General features: G+C 35.8%; 1 protein-coding gene across 3 annotated transcripts in view; it reads right to left on the bottom strand.

The window, feature by feature from the left end:
* Window positions 1–19390, bottom strand: part of NBEAL1 (neurobeachin like 1) — a 174155-nt gene that overhangs the window by 131812 nt on the left and 22953 nt on the right. For all 3 annotated transcript variants that reach the window (XM_055345172.1, XM_055345173.1, XM_055345170.1), the window contains exons 3-6: window positions 18247–18338; window positions 13492–13653; window positions 6070–6151; window positions 5375–5502 (exon numbers count right to left, since the gene is read on the bottom strand). In XM_055345172.1, coding sequence (XP_055201147.1) covers window positions 5375–5502; window positions 6070–6151; window positions 13492–13653; window positions 18247–18338 — 464 coding nt within the window. The remainder of the gene's footprint in view (window positions 1–5374; window positions 5503–6069; window positions 6152–13491; window positions 13654–18246; window positions 18339–19390) is intronic.

Genomic DNA, 19390 nt, shown 5'->3' with positions numbered 1-19390 from the left:
ATTGTTAAAATTTTATCCCAAATCCTTTATCATTTGTTTATTCTCTATTATAAAGTGCACACATATTTTTATACACATATTATGCATATATGTATGCACACCTACATATGAAATGTTTTTCAGAACATTTAAAAGGAAATTATTTATATTTTTCAGAACATTTATTTTTAAAGATTTTATTTATTTATTCATGAGAGACACAGAGAGAAGCAGATACACAGGCAGAGGGAAGAGCAGGCTCCATGCAGGGAGCCCGATGTGGGACTCAATCCCGGGTTCCCAGGATCATGCCCTGGGCTAAAGGCGGCGCTAAACCACCAAGCCACCCGGGCTGCCCTATTTTTCAGAACATTTAAAAGGAAATTATGTATATTCCAGCTTTTTAAACCCTAAGTACTTTAGTTAAGATTTGCTAAGGATACAGATACTGTTTTACACTACATAGTATAATTATAAATTTCAATACATTTAACATTAATACATTTATCTATCATTTCATAATCCAGTTTCATCAACTGATCCATCAGTATCCTTTTTTTTTTTTTTTTTATGATAGTCACACAGTGAGAGAGAGAGAGGCAGAGACACAGGCAGAGGGAGAAGCAGGCTCCATGCACCGGGAGCCCGACGTGGGATTCGATCCCGGGTCTCCAGGATCGCGCCCTGGGCCAAAGGCAAGCGCCAAACCGCTGCGCCACCCAGGGATCCCCATCAGTATCCTTTATAGCATTTTCTTGCCCCTCAGTACAACTTCCTGCCCAGATATTACATTTAGCTGTCATATATCTTTTCCCTTCCTCAATCTGAAATATTTACACAACCTTTATGACATTTTTAAAGAATGTTGTCCCATATTCCCTCCTTTAATTCATTATAATGTTCATTTTGGGTTTGCCTGATGTTTCCATACAATTAGATTCAGCTTATACATTCATGGTTGGAATACTATAAAAGCAAGAGTATCACAGAGGCATAGATGTCCATCTGCTTCTCACTGATGGCAATTTTGATTATCCAGTCAATGTACTATCCAGTACTATACAAAATAATTACTAATTTTTCCTTTGCAACGAGTAAGTAATCTGTGGGTAAACATTTTAAAACCATGCAAAAATCATGCTGCTTATCAAAACTTCCCCTAGATTTAGCAACCTGATCCATATCTTTCCTATAATTTGTGTAAAATGCTGATTTTTTTTCCAATTAGTATTTACTAATTGGCACTTGGCCTTCTACTATAAGCAAGAGTCCTCTTCTCCCTTTATGTATCTATCTATCCATCCATCCAACCATTCATCTTATCTATCAATCCACCCATCAACCTACCTATCATCTATCACTGGTATGGACTCATTAATTCCCTTTCCCCCAATGATTTATAATTCTTTTTTTTTTTTAAGTAAACTCTACGCCCAATGTGGAGCAAAAATCCATGACTCTGAGAACAAGAGTCACATGCTCTAATAACTGAGCCAGGCAGGTGCTCCATTCATAATTCTTTATGGCAATTAATTATTTTCATATATACATTGTCCCAGATTTGGCCAGAAGGAGCCCCAGGGCATAACTTAGTCTAATTAAATTGTTTTTCTCTTTGGGCAGGTAATGAGTCCTACTGTACCTACACTAGGCACAAAGTAGAAACTCAATAAATATATTTTTAAATAAATGGTTGAATGATTAAGTCCTTTTCAGGGAGGAATTCTTTTCCTACATCTATTTTAGTTCCACTTAAGAAAACCTTTTTTTTTTTTTAAGATTTTATTTGAGAGTAAGCAAGAGAGAGCATGCGCACACACACGAGGGAGAGGGAGAGGGAGAAGCAGACTCCCTACAATTTTTTAGTATATGTGCTGCTGAAGCAAGCACCAGACTCCCTAAAGAGCAAGAAGCCTGATGCGGGGCTCCAGGATCATGACCTGAGCCAGATGCAGATGCTTAACTGACTGAGCCACCCAGGTGCCCCACGAAAAATCTTTCTAAATATGTAAGATGATACAAAGGGAATCAAAACTGAGCTATTAATGATTAAATCAAATTACACAGAGATGGACACCACCCTGCTGAGCACAAAGCCCAACACAGGGCTCAATGCCAGGACCCTGAGATCACTACCTGAGCTGAAACCAAGAGTCGAATACTTAACCAGCTGAGTCACCCAGGCACCCAAGGAAATATACTTTTAAATGGCTCTATATTTGGAATAATTTTGATTTATATTTGTTCTAATCTCTTTTAGTCGTTTTGGTAAGCAACAAACACAATAAATTAGAAAATATGTACATTCTATGTTACACTTCAGAATTAGATTAATACATAAGATGTAAGTTATTGCTATTGCTCCCTTGTTTAGGTCTCCCATGAGCTATAGATTTTTTCTAATTCCATGATTATTTGTAGTATGTTTCATTTCTCTATCAAAGTCAAAGAAATCCAAGTCTAAACCTCTGCTTTACCAGTTACCTCTGAAGCATTTCCTACTATTAGCAGTAAAATTGTTATGCCTATTAGAGATAATACAGGGACAGCTTCCAACATAATTCCTGGCATGTATATTATTGCACACATTCATGAAATCTCACCACTCATCCTCTATTCTTTGTTCCTCTTCCTGTTGTCACCTTATACATGTCGAATTCTCTTTCTGTACTATAGTATTTAAATTTCTTCTTGTTTTTGTTTCTCAAAGTTGTTTTTGTTTCCATTTACCAACTTTGTTTTAATTTGTTGTCAGATCTACGTTTTTATATCTTCTCTCCTCCCAACTTTAACTTCATTTTTCTTCTTCTTCTGATTTCTCTAAAAGCCTCTTCTCTGTCATTTTCAGACTAATCTCATGTTCCTCTCTATATGTCTTGCTATCTATAAAGAAAAACTATTTGTCATTATTTCAAAACTTAAAACATTATCTTAGATTTGCCATTACTGACAGATCTGAGGCGGAGGATGGGGAAGTACCAAGAGTGAAAAAAGAGATACAATTTCCTTAAGAAATCCCTAGCATTAATGTCAAAATAGAGAATATTGGCTTCCACCAGGAAAGCCATGCAGGAGCAGTAGCCATAGGTCTCCAACCCTACAGACATGGGCCTCAACAAGGGCTACGAGGTGACAAAGAATGTGAGCAAGCTGAGGCAACAGCCACCACCATGGGCACCTGACCAAGCACACCAAGCTTATGCAGGACATGATCGAGAGGTTTGTGGCTTCGCCCCATGTGAGCACTATGCCACGGAGCTATGCAAGGTCACCAAGGACAAGAGCACCCTCAAGTTCAACAAGAAAAGTAAAGTATGGAGACACATGTCCATACCAAAAGGGGAGAGGAGCTAAGCAATGTCCTGGCAGCAATGAGAAAGCAGTAGACAAGAAGGATTCCCTCACTTCTGTAAATAATAAAGCCTTTTGGGGAAAAAAAAAAGAGAGAGAGAGAGAGAGAACATGGATTAGTCAAGAACCAAAGTGATAAATGAGTAGAAAGGCTACAAATGGAACGCTGTTATGTGCCTCTTACAATCTTCAAAGAGTCATGAGCAGTGCTCAGGCAGAGGCGAAAGGTAGTGACAGTACAGTCTGCCAATTACTTTAATGCCTACCCCTTCTAGTCACAAAGTGGAACTTCTTGATCTCACTGTGGTAGATGGTGATGTGGGATTAATTCTGACCAATGAGTTCTGAATGAAAACAAAATGTGTCATGACCAGATGAGAGCATTAAATTGCTAACTTGAGATATTTCAGAGCTTTCTTTTCTCCCATGTGGTAACTAGCAAAGCCTTAGATGCTTGCTGCTCTGTCAGCTTGGGATCTTGTGTGACTGTGATGACTGAGGGTTTCTTGCCAATGATGGCAAACAGCATGAACAAGAAATAAACCTTTGTTATTCTAATCCCTTGTTTGTTATTGCAACATCATCTGTCTTATCCTGACTGATAAAATATCTTTGCCAAAGAAAATTCAAAGCACTTTCTCTCTGAGGAAAAGAGATCTATTAAAGCTCAACAGACAAGGAAGTATTCAATACTAAGTAAATTGTTTACAGAAGAACTGTTTACTTGACACAAATTTTAGAGAAATGAATTCCCAACAACATAAGTGCACTGAAAGCAAAAGCTAGGTACTGCTTAGGTTTTTTTTATTTAAATAAGTACAAATTATTTTTACCTATTCTTTAAAGCAGGACTCCTGCTAGACAGTAAGTACCTATTTACTCTGGTTCAAGCTGTTCCTATGGTGGGGTGGGAGGAAAAAAGGAAGTATTCAGAAGGTCATTAGTTCCTTCCTGTTAATGAACAGTCAAGAAAAGTATTAGAACAATGTGATGGTTGATTTAATGTATCAACTTGGGAGGGTGTTTTTGGATGAGATTAACATTTAAACTGGTGAAATATGGATAAAGGAGATTACCGGCTACAAAATGCCTCAATCAATCAGCGAAAAGATTGAGTAGAACAAAAAAATTAGCTTCTCTAAGCAAAGGGGAATTCTTCAGCATACTGTCTTTGGACTTCACCTCCATCATCACTTCAGGGTCTCCAGCCTGACTACATGTGGACTAGAACGAGAACACTGGCTTTCTATTTGCCAGCTTTCAGATTGCAATCGGGCTTTAGCTTTCCTGGGTCACAAGCCTGACAGCCCACATTGCAGATTTGGGCTTGTCCGGCTCTAAAATCACATGAGGTAACTGCTTATAATAAAATTCTTTCCAGGTATGCATGCACACTCATGCGCGCGTGTGCACACACACACACACACACACACACACACACACAAAGCAGACAAAATATTGTTTTTTTGTTTTGTTTTGTTTTAAAGATTTATTTATTTATTTATTTATTCAGAGAGAGCGAAAGAGAGGCAGAGAGAGAAGCAGGCTCCATGCAGGGAAGCCCGACGTGGGACTCAATCCCGGGTCTCCAGGATCACACCCCAGGCTGCAGGCGGCGTTAAACCACTGCACCACCGGGGCTGCCCCAGACAAAATATTGTTAAAAAATCATTTCATACTATGAAATAAGCTTAAAAAAAGAGAACTTCCTTGAAAAATATGTATACTCTACTTGATGTTACTGTACTTTGAAATTTTCCTATCAGATTCTTAGCATTCAATTGCATTATAAAATAAAGGTTCAGAGTAAATTTATTATCTGGAGGTGGCCATTTTCACTAATTCATTACTTCCAACACAGTTCTCTATCTTAGAGATAGAGATAGGGGTCTTATACACATCTTACATATTTCTGTCATGAGAATAAGACTTACACTAAAAAATTACAAATATTTATGACATTCAGGTTTTATTTTTTTGTTTTGTTTTTGTTTTGTTTTTTGACATTCAGGTTTTAAATGAGCAATATGATTATAAGACATACCCTGAAATTCTATGCCTCCAATTCCGATATGGATCATATAAACTTTCACAGAACGCCAGTGCATGGATCACAAATTCTTCAATAGACGTCTGATCTGCCAATTCCTTTTCTTTTTTTTTGCTTTTTAACTGAAAGTAAACAAAAAATTATATTTAGTTAAAAATATGAAATGGTATAACATTCTTATCTACATCATTAAAAGGCAACATGTTTCATTAATAATCTAATAAATCATTTTTATTCAAATAAGCCTGAATTCCAATTGAGTCTAAAGGGTCAGTTAATCATATGGACTGGATATAATTTTTCAAATTTTAAATATGGCCTAGGAAGAGTTTCTTTCTTTTTTTTTTTTTCCCCTAGGAAGAGTTTCAAATGAGTAACAAAAGCAAGTATCTTTTCACTAAGAGGGCTATTTGATAGTAATAATATATAATACATATATTGACAAATTATGTCATTATTAAAAGCCATTTATAAAACTTTAATTTTTAATTAAAATAAGTATATTAATTATTGCTTCCTACTTTTAGATAAAACATTTAAGATGTCTGAAATATATAGTACCTAACAGTAATTTTAATTCACTTATTACCTCCTTTAAAACATTTAACTTTACTAATAGTAAATATGAAAAAAAGGAAAACTTAGTTACTCTCAGTAAAGCAACAAAAGGAATATATTAATTCACCTACTTGCTGAATATAGAGTGTTGTCATAGTGATGACATGATTAATATATGAGCAAGTCCCAATTTCTTCCACATTGGAGAGATTTCTGTGAGAAAGAAAAGAATACTAATTACACATGAATAGTAACAAAAGTGTATGCTCATGTATTCAGGTTGATTTTTGAAAATACATGTTGGCAAATGAAATATGAATGACATTCATTAAAACTTAAAATCGATATGGTTTACATAACTGATTTTCCACTAAGAATGTGAAACATATTCAAGCACCATTTAACTACTGTAAACAAAATGTTTAAGAGAAATACATGCTGATTAGCAATTATTTGTTACAGAAAAAGTGAAAAATATCACAAGGTGGAAACAAAAGAGAAACAAAAAATCAGAAATATTCCTACAACTCAACAGTAAGCAACTATTTACATTTTGAATTATTTCTTTTCAGGTTTTTTTTTTTTTGTATGTAGATTCTTAGTTTGGTTTTTATACATATTGCTGCCATTATAGCACATGTACAGTTTTAGGGTTTTCACTTTGCTTTTTGAAATTACAGTTCCTTTATATCTAGATATCTAATATAGATAAAATATACTGAAAGACCTTGATAGAAAGACCCAGCATCTGTACATTCCTACGAGGGCATAATATAATGTCTTGTTTAAAGCAGTGAGTGGGTCAATAAGTGCTTGGTGTTTAATTAAAATATGGTCCTCATTTTTATACCACTTTTATAAGACAAGATAGGACACATAATGCTAACATTTTCCTATAACTAACATCATCAATCTTTTTCTTAGAATAATAAACTAAAATCTATTAATCTTCTGTTCTGAGACATTGTGAAATTGAAAAAAAACCTTTATTTAAAATACAACCGATGCTAAAAGAAGAGGAAAAACAATGGAATTAACCAAGTTCTTAATATAAGAAGTCAAACTGGCATGACTTTTTTGAGAAAAGAAAAAAGTAAAGGCGAGGTAAAGCTCAAAGACCCTATGGAAGATTCCAGGAAGATGGAAAAATAGGAATCACCATGAATCTGTCTCCACACCAGAAAACAACTGTACTGGATATAACTCATTCTGGAATTCTGAAGTCTGCTGAATGCTGGCAACTTCCAGCGGAAGACCTTGGACAGTAAACTACAGTTAACATTGGTTAATTTTGGTAAACTTCAGCTATTATTAGCACAGTAGTAGCACCCAACCTCCACCCCCAGCCATGTGGTGGGCAGGTCTGTACATCTTCCCCTAACAGCTTGCTAACAAGTTAAAGGAACCAAGGTGGACAGAAGAACCCTGGTCCTTCAAATACCAGAGATTTGTGCTCTGATCACTGACTGCTGCTTCTGATCACAGAAATGCAAAAAGGCAGGCAGCCATTGTTAGTATATCTCACCCAACTGCTGCAAGCCCTTGCTCTCTGGCTGAAGTAACTTTCAGGGAACTTAAAAGGTCAGGGACAAAAGCACCCCAACATAATAAAAAGCCATATATAAAAATTTTACAGCAGACATATACTTTATGGTGAAAGACTGAAAGATTTTTCTCTAAGACAGAAACAAGGCAAGAATGGTCATTTTTACTGCTTCTATTCAACACAGTACTGGAAGGCCTAACCAAAGCAATTAGATAAGAAAAAGAAATAAAAAGCATCTAAATTAAAAAAGAAGTAAAATTTATCTCCCTGTAAATATAATCTTATATAAAGAAACTTTAAAAATTAGATATAAACCATTAGAATTAATGAATTCAGTAAAGTAGTAGGATAAAAAAATCAACACACAAAAATCAACTGCATTCCTGTATATAAACAATAATGAGAAAGGATTATCATGAAGACAATTCCATTTATATCAGCATTAAGAATAAAATACTTAGGAATTAATTTAATCAAGGAAGTGTAAGGCATAAAATGAAAACTAAAAAAAATTGCTGAAATAAATCTTAAGCCATAAATAAATGCAACCACATGTCATGTTCACAGATCAGAGGCCATCTTACTATTAAATTATCAATACTACCCAGAGTAATCTACAGATTCAATGCCATTCCTATCAAAATCCCAAAAATATTTTCTACAGAAACAGAAAAACCCATCTTAAAATTCATATAGAATCCCAAAGGACTCCAAATAGCCAAAACAATTTTGAAAAATAAGAACAAACTGGAAGACTCACACTTTCTGATTTATTCCCTAGTACAAAGCAATAATAATCAAAATAGTGATGTTGGCAGAAAGACAGACATATAGACAAATGGAATAAAATAGGGATCTCAGAAATAAATCCTCACATGTATGTTTTTGACAAGGGTACTGCCATTCAATATGGAAAGGAAGTCTTTAAAGAGCGATGTTGGGAAAACTGGATATCCACATGCAAAAGAATAAAGCTGGACCCTTACTTTACTCTGTATACAAATATTAACTCAAGTGGATCAAGAACCTAAGTATAAGATTTAAAACAATATGACTCTTAAAAGAAAATAAAGTACAAGAGTGTTATGACACTGAATTTAGTAATGACTTCTTGGATATGATACCAAAGTATAGGTAACAAAAGTAAAAACAAACTGGACTTCATGAAAACTGAAAAATTTTGTGCATTGAAAGACACTATAAAGAAAAAGATGTTATTAAAAGAGTAAAGAGGCAATTCACAAAATGGAAGAAAACACTTACAAATCATATGTCTGACAAAGGATTAATATCCAGTATATATAGAGAGAGTTCCTAATTCTAAACATCCAAAAAATCAACCAAATTCAAAACTGGGAAAAGACTTGAATAGACATTTCTCTGAAGAACTATGTGAATGGCCAATAAACACACAAAAAGATAGTCAACATCAAAAAATCATTAGAGAAAAAAAAACCATTAGACAAATGCCAATCAAAACTATAATGAGATAGTCCCTCACACCCATTAGGATGCTAGCTAGTATAAAAAAAAAAAAAAAAAGAAAAGAAAAGAAAAGAAAAGAAAAGAAAAGAAGAAAGAAAAGAAAAGAAAAGAAAAAAAAAAAGAAAGAAAGAAAGAAAGAAAAAGGACATCTGGGTGGCCCAGCGGTTGAGCATCTGCTTTGGGCTCAGGGCACAAGCCTCTCTCTTTCTGTGTCTTTCATGAATAAATAAATAAAATCTTAAAAAAAAAAAACGGGGCACCAGGGCAGCTCAGTTAATTAAGCATCTGACTCTTTTTTTTTTTAATTTTTTATTTATTTATGATAGTCACACAGAGAGAGAGAGAGAGAGGCAGAGACATAGGCAGAGGGAGAAGCAGGCTCCATTCACCGGGAGCCCGACGTGGGATTCGATACCGGGTCTCCAGGATCACGCCCTGGGCCAAAGACAGGCACTAAACCACTGCGCCAGCCAGGGATCCCAAGCATCTGACTCTTGATTTTGGCTCAGGTTGAGATGGAGTCCTACCTAGTATAGAGTCTGCTTAAGATTCTATCTCTTCTCCTCTCTCTCTGTTCCCCCTCCAAAACAAAACAAAACAAAACAAGAAACCGCAGGCAAACAGAAAACATGCATTAGCAAGGACATGGAATAACTGAGATATTTGAGCACCAACAATGGGAATGTAAAATGTTACAGCCACTGATCTGAAAAAGTCTATAATTCATCAAAAAATTAAAAATACAATTACCATATGATCCAGCAAGTCCACTTTTGGATATGTACCCCAAAGACTTGAAAATAGGGTCTTGAAGATATATTCATGTTCATAACAGAATTATTTTTCTATTTATTTTTTTCCTTACTTATTAAATCCTTAGCTCACCTGAGGACCAGTGGAAAGTTATTTATTTTTTGTCCTTCCCATCTTTCCCTAAGGGGCTTTTCCCTGCAAAATGCCTGACATGATACCAGAGGGGAACCTGGGAGTGGGGGGCATGCCAGGGACTTAAATACAAGCTGGAGGGCAGGACACAGGTAGGACAGCAAAGAGACAGTACAAGGGACATAGCTTCTCAGATAAAGATGAACGAAGAGCAGAAAAAAGCTGTGCCAGACGGCAGAGGGATAAGACACTAAGGGATGAGCAGAAAGGCCCCCAAGCCTAGGCTGATACCCACATTCCCCAGATGTAATGACAGAGCATGAAGACCTCCCCTCATAGGTTCCAAGGAACAGAATGGAGAGAATAAATCAGATGTACTGCCTCAGGGAAAGGGAAGGAATGAGAATATTTACCCAAGGCTCCAAACAAGTTGAAAACTTATGCCCATGCAAAAATCTACACAAATGTTTACAGCAGCCATATTGGTAACTGCCAAAAACTAGAAGTAACAAAGATGTCCTTCATTAGGTAAATGAAAACACAAAGGTGGCACATCCATAAACTGAGTATTATTATTCAGTGATAAAAAGATACACACTGGGCAGCCCGGATGGCTCAGTGGTTTAGTGCTGCCTTCAGCCCAGGGCGTGATCCTGGAGACCCAAGATCGAGTCCCATGTCAGGTTCCCTGCATGGAACCTGCTTCTCCCTCTGCCTGTCTCTCTCTCTCTCTCTCTCTCTCTCTCTCTCTCTCTCTCTCAGTCTGTGTGTGTGTGTGTGTGTCTCATGAATAAATAACATCTTTAAAAAAAAAAAAGATAGGGATCCCTGGGTGGCGCAGCGGTTTGGCGCCTGCCTTTGGCCCAGGGCGCAATCCTGGAGACACGGGATCGAATCCCACATCGGGCTCCCGGTGCATGGAGCCTGCTTCTCCCTCTGCCTGTGTCTCTGCCTCTCTCTCTCTCTCTCTCTGTGACTATCATAAATAAATAAAAATTAAAAAAAAAAAAAAAGATACTATCAAACCACATAAAGACATGAAGAACCTGGGGATCCCTGGGTGGCTCAGCGGTTTAGCGCCTGCCTTTGGCCCAGGGCGCGATCCTGGAGTCCCTGGATCGAGTCCCACATCGGGCTCCCGGCATGGAGCCTGCTTCTCCCTCTGCCTGTGTCTCTGTCTCTCTCTCTCTCTCTCTCTCTCTCTCTCATAAATAAATAAATAAATAAATAAATAAATAAATAAATAAATAAATAATAAATAAATAAATAAATAAATAAATCTTTAAAAAAAAAAAGACATGAAGAACCTTAAATCTATATTGCTAAGTGAAAGAAGTCAGTCTGAAAACAGTACACACTGTATGTTTTCACATACATGACATTCTGGAAAAGCAACACTAGTTACAATAAAAAGAAATCAGTGGTTGCCAGAGGTTGGGCATGACATGAGAGAAATGAATAAAGTGAACACAGGGCATTTTTAAGGTGATGAAATCATTCTGTAAGATATTGTAATGGCGGATACAAGACCATGCATTTGTCAAAACTCACAGAACTGTAAAAAAGTGAACTCTAATGTACTCTACAGATTTCAGTTAATGATATATCTTTCTAGTTCATCAACTGTAACAAACTTACCACCCTAATGAAAGATGTTAATAATGGAGTGGAAGAAGCATATAGGAACTCTGAATTTTTTCCAAATTTTTATATAAAACTAAACTGCTATACAACATAAAACCTATTAAAAAATTTTAAGGAATTTTTTTAAACAGAGAAGTCTCTAGAAATAGAAACATATTCTGTAATTGGTAGCTATTAAACATTAAATTTAAAATAAAATAAACATTAAATTTCTCATCAGAGATTATTAGCTCCTAGTAAAAAAAAAAAAAAAAATTCAACCAAAAGATGCACTCAGCTTGGAGTCCGTTTGGGATTCTTGCTCTCTCCCTCTGCCCTTCCCCCCCAACTGCATGCATGCCACCCATGCTCTTTCTAAGATAAATAAATTATTTTTTAAAAAGAGCTAAGCATATTGGATTTAAAACAGTTATTTATCTATAGGATTTCTGATTTCTGTAAAACTATACTAAGTAGTTAATAGGACAAAATATTGTAGATCAACAGACCAACTCATGTTTTATCACCTAAGTAAATCCTTTTTCCCCTCAACTCTTTAATTCTTGTATTATTTTCTAAATAGAAAGGATGATAAAGAGTATAAAATCAGAAAAGTGTCTAGAGTTCTAGAAGAGCCTAAATTAGGGGAGAAACATTTTAGCAATTATTGCTCAATCTTTCTGTGATTTTTGCAGTCAAATGCATGAGCAATTAAGTGAAAGGTAAATAGATGCACAGTAAATTAAGTCCCTGTTTGTCTACTAATTAATTCTAAAATATTTATAAAACAAATAGTATATTATAGGAAATGGCTTCCAAAAAGAAGGCAGACTTTAAAGAGGTATACAATGCCCCTAATCCAAGAGTTTTTAAATTTGTATATACAGGTTAACGTGAAACTCGTGAAAAATTAGAATGCATGAGTTCTTTGGAGTCAGAATTTTCATAAGGCTCAAGCTCTGTATGCCTACTAAGCTGCCCAGTTGATATTTATGCACACCAAAATTTAAGTGCCACAAACCTAATTATCTATAAACCGGGAAATATATGCTATAGAATAATTATACTTTGGTAAAATTATAAAATGAAAGATTAGAAAAATACATTTCACAAATGATAATGCACAGTAGTAAAAATGTACATATGTTTACAGGTGAGGATCACACAGAAAATATCGCCGTGACAAATTCTTGGTTAGGTAAAAATTCCAGTCACTGTCCTTAGAGTAATTTTTTTTTTTAATCTTGATTGAATCGCTCTATAACTAGGTATGGTAATTAAAAGGCTTTCCAATAGGGGTGGCCTGGCTGGCTCAGTCGTTGGAGCATGAGACTCCTCACCTCGGGGTAGTGTGTTCGAGCCATATATTGAGCATGAAGCCCACTTCAAATAAAGAAATAAAACATTAAGGACACCTGGGTGGCTCAATCAGTGAAGCATCTACATTCAGCTCAGGTCATGATCTTGGGATCCTGGGAATAAGCCCAGTGGTGTGTTCCCTGCTAAACGGGGAGTCTACTTTTCCCTCTCCCTCTGCCCCTCCCACTGCTTGTGCTCTCTAATAAATAAAATCTTAAAAGAAATAAAACATTAAGTAAACAAATAAATAAAAAGCTTTCCAACACAATAACGAATCAAAGCCTTTCATATAAAATATACTCAATCTTTAAAGCTCCATGTGAACAACACCATTAATAATCAATAAATGCATTATTTTGATAATAATTTTTTAAAACATGTAACTAGGGATCCCTGGGTGGCGCAGCGGTTTAGCGCCTGCCTTTGGCCCAGGGCGCGATCCTAGAGACCCGGGATCGAATCCCATGTCGGGCTCCTGGTGCATGGAGCCTGCTTCTCCCTCTGCCTGTGTCTCTGCCTCTCTCTCTCTCTCACTGTGTGCCTATCATAAATAAAAATTTAAAAATAAATAAATAAATAAATAAATAAATAAATAAATAAATAAATAAATAAATAAATAAATAAAACATGTAACTAGTTTGTTTGTACCAGATACCTGCAAAGAATAATGAAGAACTTGACAAGCAAAATTGACAAAGCTTGTTGTTGTTCCTCTAACCCATCTGCCATTTTCTGAACACACTGTAGCAGCTGGATCCTTAGAACCTGCAGAATATTATCAGGAAGTAGAGATATTCCTGGAGGGACATCGTCTACCCTGTAAGGGGAAAAAATAAGAAGGGTGATTAAGTACAAGAAAATCTTTGGCACTTTAAAGGAATTGCATTTTTATCTCAAATCCTAAAGAAACTCTTTTATTCCAGATGCTCTGTGCTTTCTCTGCAAGGCACCACCAGATGATCAGTGTGACATTTTAGAAGATTAGTAGAGCACAGAAATTAGTCTTACCTCAGAAGAGGCTCACTGAAAAGAGGAAGTTAGAGAATCTATTTAGTATCTCCAATTGTCCCGGAGACCTGGGATCTGAGTCCCATATCGGGCTCCCTGTAGGGAGCCTGCTTCTCCCTCTGCCTGTGTCTTTGCCTCTCTCTCTGTCTCTCATTAATACATAAATAAAACATTTAAAATAATAATAATAATAATAATAATAATAATAATATCTCCAATTGTGCTATTTTGAAAGAAAATATTTAGAATTAGTAGTTCACTTTCTACCTAGAAATAAAATATGTATGTGTATATATGTGTGTATACCATTTCTAAAAGGAACAATAACTAGCAAATAAAAATGAAGTACCTATAACTGGTTTAATATCTGTCAACTGCTTTACTAAACAATATTCACCTACTAAAGGCTCCCCAAGCCATGTGGTTAGAAGAGGGAGAGAAGATAACCAGCAAATGGGAAGGAGAAAGATAAACAAGTAAATGAAAAACCCTAAGCATGAGCATTAACAACTTTTAAAAAAAAATAATATATCAATATTTTGTGACATCTGATTTCTGGGTAAGAAGACCATCTGGTTCTTTAAGGACAAAAGCCAAGACCAGATGTGACTGGTTACTCTTACAACACAATTCCCCTAGAATCAAAGTCAGAAGGCCTGTAGACTAAGTTCCAGCTCTATAACACGAAGCACTACAGATAATCCCTTACATGCCCTAATCTATAAAATTGTAATATCATCTGCCCTATTTCACAGGGTTCTGAAACCAAAAGGTCAATGTGCACTTTTAACTATGAAATATGTAAAGAACTATAAAAATATGTTTTAAACATACAACACTAAAGCCTAAAAATATGTAAAGAACTATAAAAATATGTTTTAAACATACAACCACTAAAGCCTAAGAATCTTTCCATAAAGCCATTGAATACTAATTTTCGTATCTCTATTAAGAAAAGTACCCAAACAGGGTACCTCGATGGCTCAGTTGAGTAAGGGTCTGCCTTTGATCATGATCCCAGGATATCAGGCTCCCTGCTCAGTAGGGGAGTCTGCTTATCCCTCTCCCTCTGTCCACACTCCCACCCCCACCCCCGCTTCTGCACTCCAGCTCTCTCAAATAAATAAAATCTAAAAAAAAAAAAAAAAAAGAAAAACACCTAATCACAAAGGAGCACCATAAAGAGCTACTATGATTAAATGACAACCATACTTTAAATAGTCTCTTCTTCAGATAATGCTTAATGTGAAGATTTACTATTATTTTTACACTAAGTTTAAAGCTATTTCATTCATTGTAGACAGAAAAATTTGAAACACATTGCCAGTGGTTATATAAATATACATGATAAATATTTTTAGCCTCTCTCAGAACCATCCCACAACACAAAGTACTTTACAAAATAAAGCCCTTAATTACACAGCAATTACACAGCACATTACCAAGGTTGCCAAATTCTATAATCATGTCACAAAAATACATGTTTCATTTTAGTCTGGGCATCACTTCACTCGTACTTTGGATTCTTTCATTCTTTTTTAGTGGTACCCAAAAAACTCCCATTTTTATATACTTTTCTTGCTAAAAAGCTAAAAAAGAGATGATTAGAAAACACAGTAACTTCAAAATAATAAAGATTTAAACTTAAATAGAAGTGATTTTCAAGACCAAACTAAACTATTCCTACTCACTTTTCCAAAAACATAAGTCAATAAGAAACCTACATCAGATTTCCCAATATTTCAATTCTACTTAAAGGATTAGTTCCTTTTTCCTTAGTTGTCCCATTCTCTATTTTCATTTTTACTAGACAGAAAAAAATTAGCTTCTAAAAGAGAAATCTATTCTTGTGTTTATGTTCATTATAAAATTGGGATTTGGTTAGAAATTACTTGTAGATAAAATTAAAAGTTTTGGCCATATTCCTAATGTGATGAGGATTTAAGAATTTGGAAGCATTTTCCCATCATTAGGACTTTGCTGCCCCCAAATTCTAAGCTTCTTTTGCTAAAATTTTCCAATCTCCAGAATTCTGTTTCACTCCTCTGTTTGACTACTCAATATCTGTATTAAGCAGCTGCCCATTGTTGTCTCCATCTAACACAGGAAAAAGTCCAATTTAAATTGCAAGGCTTTAAATTCTGGTAAAAGCATTCCTTGCCTTGCATCATGAATTCTCTTAGAAGTTCTATCAAGTCAGTTTAATTTAAATGAGGATTATCTGTTTTTTATCTTTAAGGTGAACAGACCACTTTTATATATCATGCACACAGTATATTCACTTGAAAAACTGAACGTTTCTATTAGTAAAATCTAAATTCATGGTTTAGTATTATCAGATATGAAATAAAATTTTAAATAAACCATCTAAATCATGAATAAAACACTGTTCTGGCATTTTTCATCATATTTTATTTTATTTTTTTAAAGATTTATTTATTTATTCATAATAGACATAGAGAGAGGGGCAGAGACACAGGCAGAGGGAGAAGCAGGCTCCACGCTGGGAGCCCGACGCAGGACTCAATCCCAGGACCCCAGGATTGCGCCCTGGGCCAAAGGCAGGTGCCAAATCGCTGTGCCACCCAGAGATCCCCTTCATCTTATTTTAAACTCAGTGGCAGGGGGATCCCTGGGCGGCTCAGCAGTTTAGCACCTGCCTATGGCCCAGGGTGTGATCCTGGAGTCCTGGGATCGAGTCTCACATTGGGCTCCCTGCTTGGAGCCTGCTTCTCCCTCTGCCTATGTCTGTGCCTCTCTCTCTCTCTCTGTGTGTCTCTCATGAATAAACAAATAAAAGTCTTTTTAAACAATAAATAAATAAACACAGTGGCAATAGAAGTCTACATAAAGTTTTTAGAAATGACCTCCCAAGAAAGACATGTATAACAAGTGCATCTTATAAACTTTAGACTTCATTTCAATACTCCAAGAATTCAAAGGCCCAAGTCCTGACTCAATGAAATCCTTAGGCTCATGATTTAAAGGAGTTGCAAGTTATTAAAATAAAACCACTTCTAAGCATAAACCACAAAAGTACTCTTTTATGAGTAGAAATCAATATGTAATTTTATTTTGAGTTCAAGACTTAATACTTTTCAACCTTTATAAACCTGTTACAAATTAGCTAATAAGGAAGAACACTGAAACTGTATGTATAAATAATGAAGCACTAATGCTTTCTGAGCATTAAAGCACATCTTTTCTTAAGTTCAATGCCTCGGTCCAAAGCTCTAATGACTTCTTCTCTGAATTATTAAAATAACCCCTTAACTGCACTTCTTGCCTTCAGTCTCAACCCTTTCCAGTTTAACCTAATACCACTATAGGGCCTTTTAAAAAGCAAACTTAATCATGACACTGTCATGTAGAATATTTTTGTAGAGCCTCACATCTTCCACAACAAAAAATCAAAGTCCATTAGCCATGCATACACGGCATTTCATGATCTGGCTTCTGATCCTCCAGACTCAATTCACCCATGTCCACCCTCTGATATACTATCTCCATCCCCAAACTGCAAATGCTTTCCTCCTTAAAGATTTCCTCCTTAAAGATTTTTAATTCCTTAGATACTCTTTCTCATTATCAACCACCACCCATTTCTCCCCTTCCATCTCAATGTATCTCTATAAATGGGAGTTCTTTTTGTGGCTAAAAGGGTCTCCTCATTTCTCCAGCTTTTTATCCCAGCCTAACCTAACCCCTCTTACCTTAGTAACAACTATAAGGTCTTCAAGATGGCTTGAAAAAAAAGTAAAAACTTTATCTGGTAAGTGGACCTGGGAACTGTGAATGGAGAATGGTGGTTGGCAGAGTAATTTCCACAAAATTTGAATTTTTCTATCATTTTTGTGTTTTTTAACTCTAACTTTGAAAAATCTGAATATTTCATCTCCTCCAAGATGTCTTCTAACTCCTCACTCTATAATAAAGCCATAATTATAAGTATAGTGTTCTCAGTGAGTTCTGTGAGTCTAATGAATTACTGAACCTGAGGGAGTCGTGAAAACTTTCAAACTTATATCCAGTTGGTCAGAGGCATGAGTGGCTCCCAGGATCTGCAACCAGTGTCTTAAGTGAGAGCAGTCTTGTTGAGAACTTTGCCCTTACTTTGTGGGATCTATCACTAACTCCAGGTAGTGTTAGAAATGAAGTGAATTGCAAGACACCTAGTTTGCTTGTAGTTCACCAACGTAATCTTTACTTCAAGAAGCCAAGTCTCATTTTAGCAGGCAAACATGCTATGATGAATTAACAAAGTCTGCCATAGGAGCAGGATTATGCAGAAGTATCATGTATGTCACATAATTGCTATCCTTGTAATAGGCCATCAGTGAAGTCTTTGTGCCTCAAATTCACAAACTCAACTAAGAATAGGAAATTAAGTATTTCTACATACCTGGTAGGCAGCTTTTCAAAGTCAACATCTAAGAATTGTTCATAGCTAGAAACAAAATTGTCCAACCAGAGTTTCAGGTAATCTGGATCTTTCTGAAAAAAAGAAAATCAATATTAAGTATACCTGTCAGGGAAAAAAAAAAAAACAAAACAAAAAACATGCTTTCATTCCTATAAGCATATAGAAGCAATAATATGAAATCTCTTAAATGATATTCAGGAAAACACACGTGAAATTTTAAAATGTCTATTAAGTATAGTGAATCCTTGGGACACCTGGAATGCTCCATCAGTTAAGCATCAGCTAGGATCGCGATCCTGGGGTCCTGGGATTGAGCCCTGCATTGGGCTCCCTGCTTGACAGAGAGCGTACTTCTCCCTCTCCCTCTGCTGTTCTCCCTACTTGTGCTCTCTTTCTGTCAAATAAATAAATAAAATAGAAAGTATAGTAAACCCTCAAATGGCTTCCCATGTCACTCAAAGAGCTACAATTTTAACAATGTCCTATAAGATTCTAAACAATTTGCCCTCCTCTATTCCCTGACATTATCCACTATTACCCTCTACTACCCTGGCTTCCTGGTTATTACTGGGACATGCTAGATATACTTCTACCGTAAGGCCCTTCAACAGTCAAAAGACTATTTTCTCTAGTCAGAACACTCTTTCCCCAGATAGATGAATGAATGGCTAACTCCCTCATCTTCAAGTCATTCCTTAAATGACATTCTCAAAAGCCTACTTTTACCATCCTGTCTTAAAATTGCCAATCTTACTAACTTTACCTAACCCTATTCTGTTTCCCTCCTGTGGTGCTTTCTCACCTTCTATCATACTGTGTCCTTTATTTAGTTATTAGTTTATTGTCTGTCATTTCCCTGAGAATGTAGGCTTTACAAGTGCAAGGCGTTTCTAAGGGCTTACCATGAGTGACTTCTTTTTGTTTACTAATGGATACCTAACCAGTGCTTGGCACTGAGCAGGTGCTCAATAAATATTTGTTTAGTGAATTAATGAGAAATACAAGATGCGTAAGTAAAATAAAATCAGATATAGATCATTAATCTAAACAAAAACTAAAATTAAACTCTTCTAGAAGAAAATATAGGCGATACAATATACCTTTAAAGGAGATATACCTTTGC

Source organism: Nyctereutes procyonoides, unplaced genomic scaffold (assembly GCF_905146905.1).
Source record: "Nyctereutes procyonoides isolate TBG_1078 unplaced genomic scaffold, NYPRO_anot_genome, whole genome shotgun sequence".
Taxonomy (NCBI): Eukaryota; Metazoa; Chordata; class Mammalia; order Carnivora; family Canidae; genus Nyctereutes; species Nyctereutes procyonoides.
Note: the sequence above shows the minus strand (reverse complement) of the source record. Positions and strands in the feature narration are given on the sequence as shown.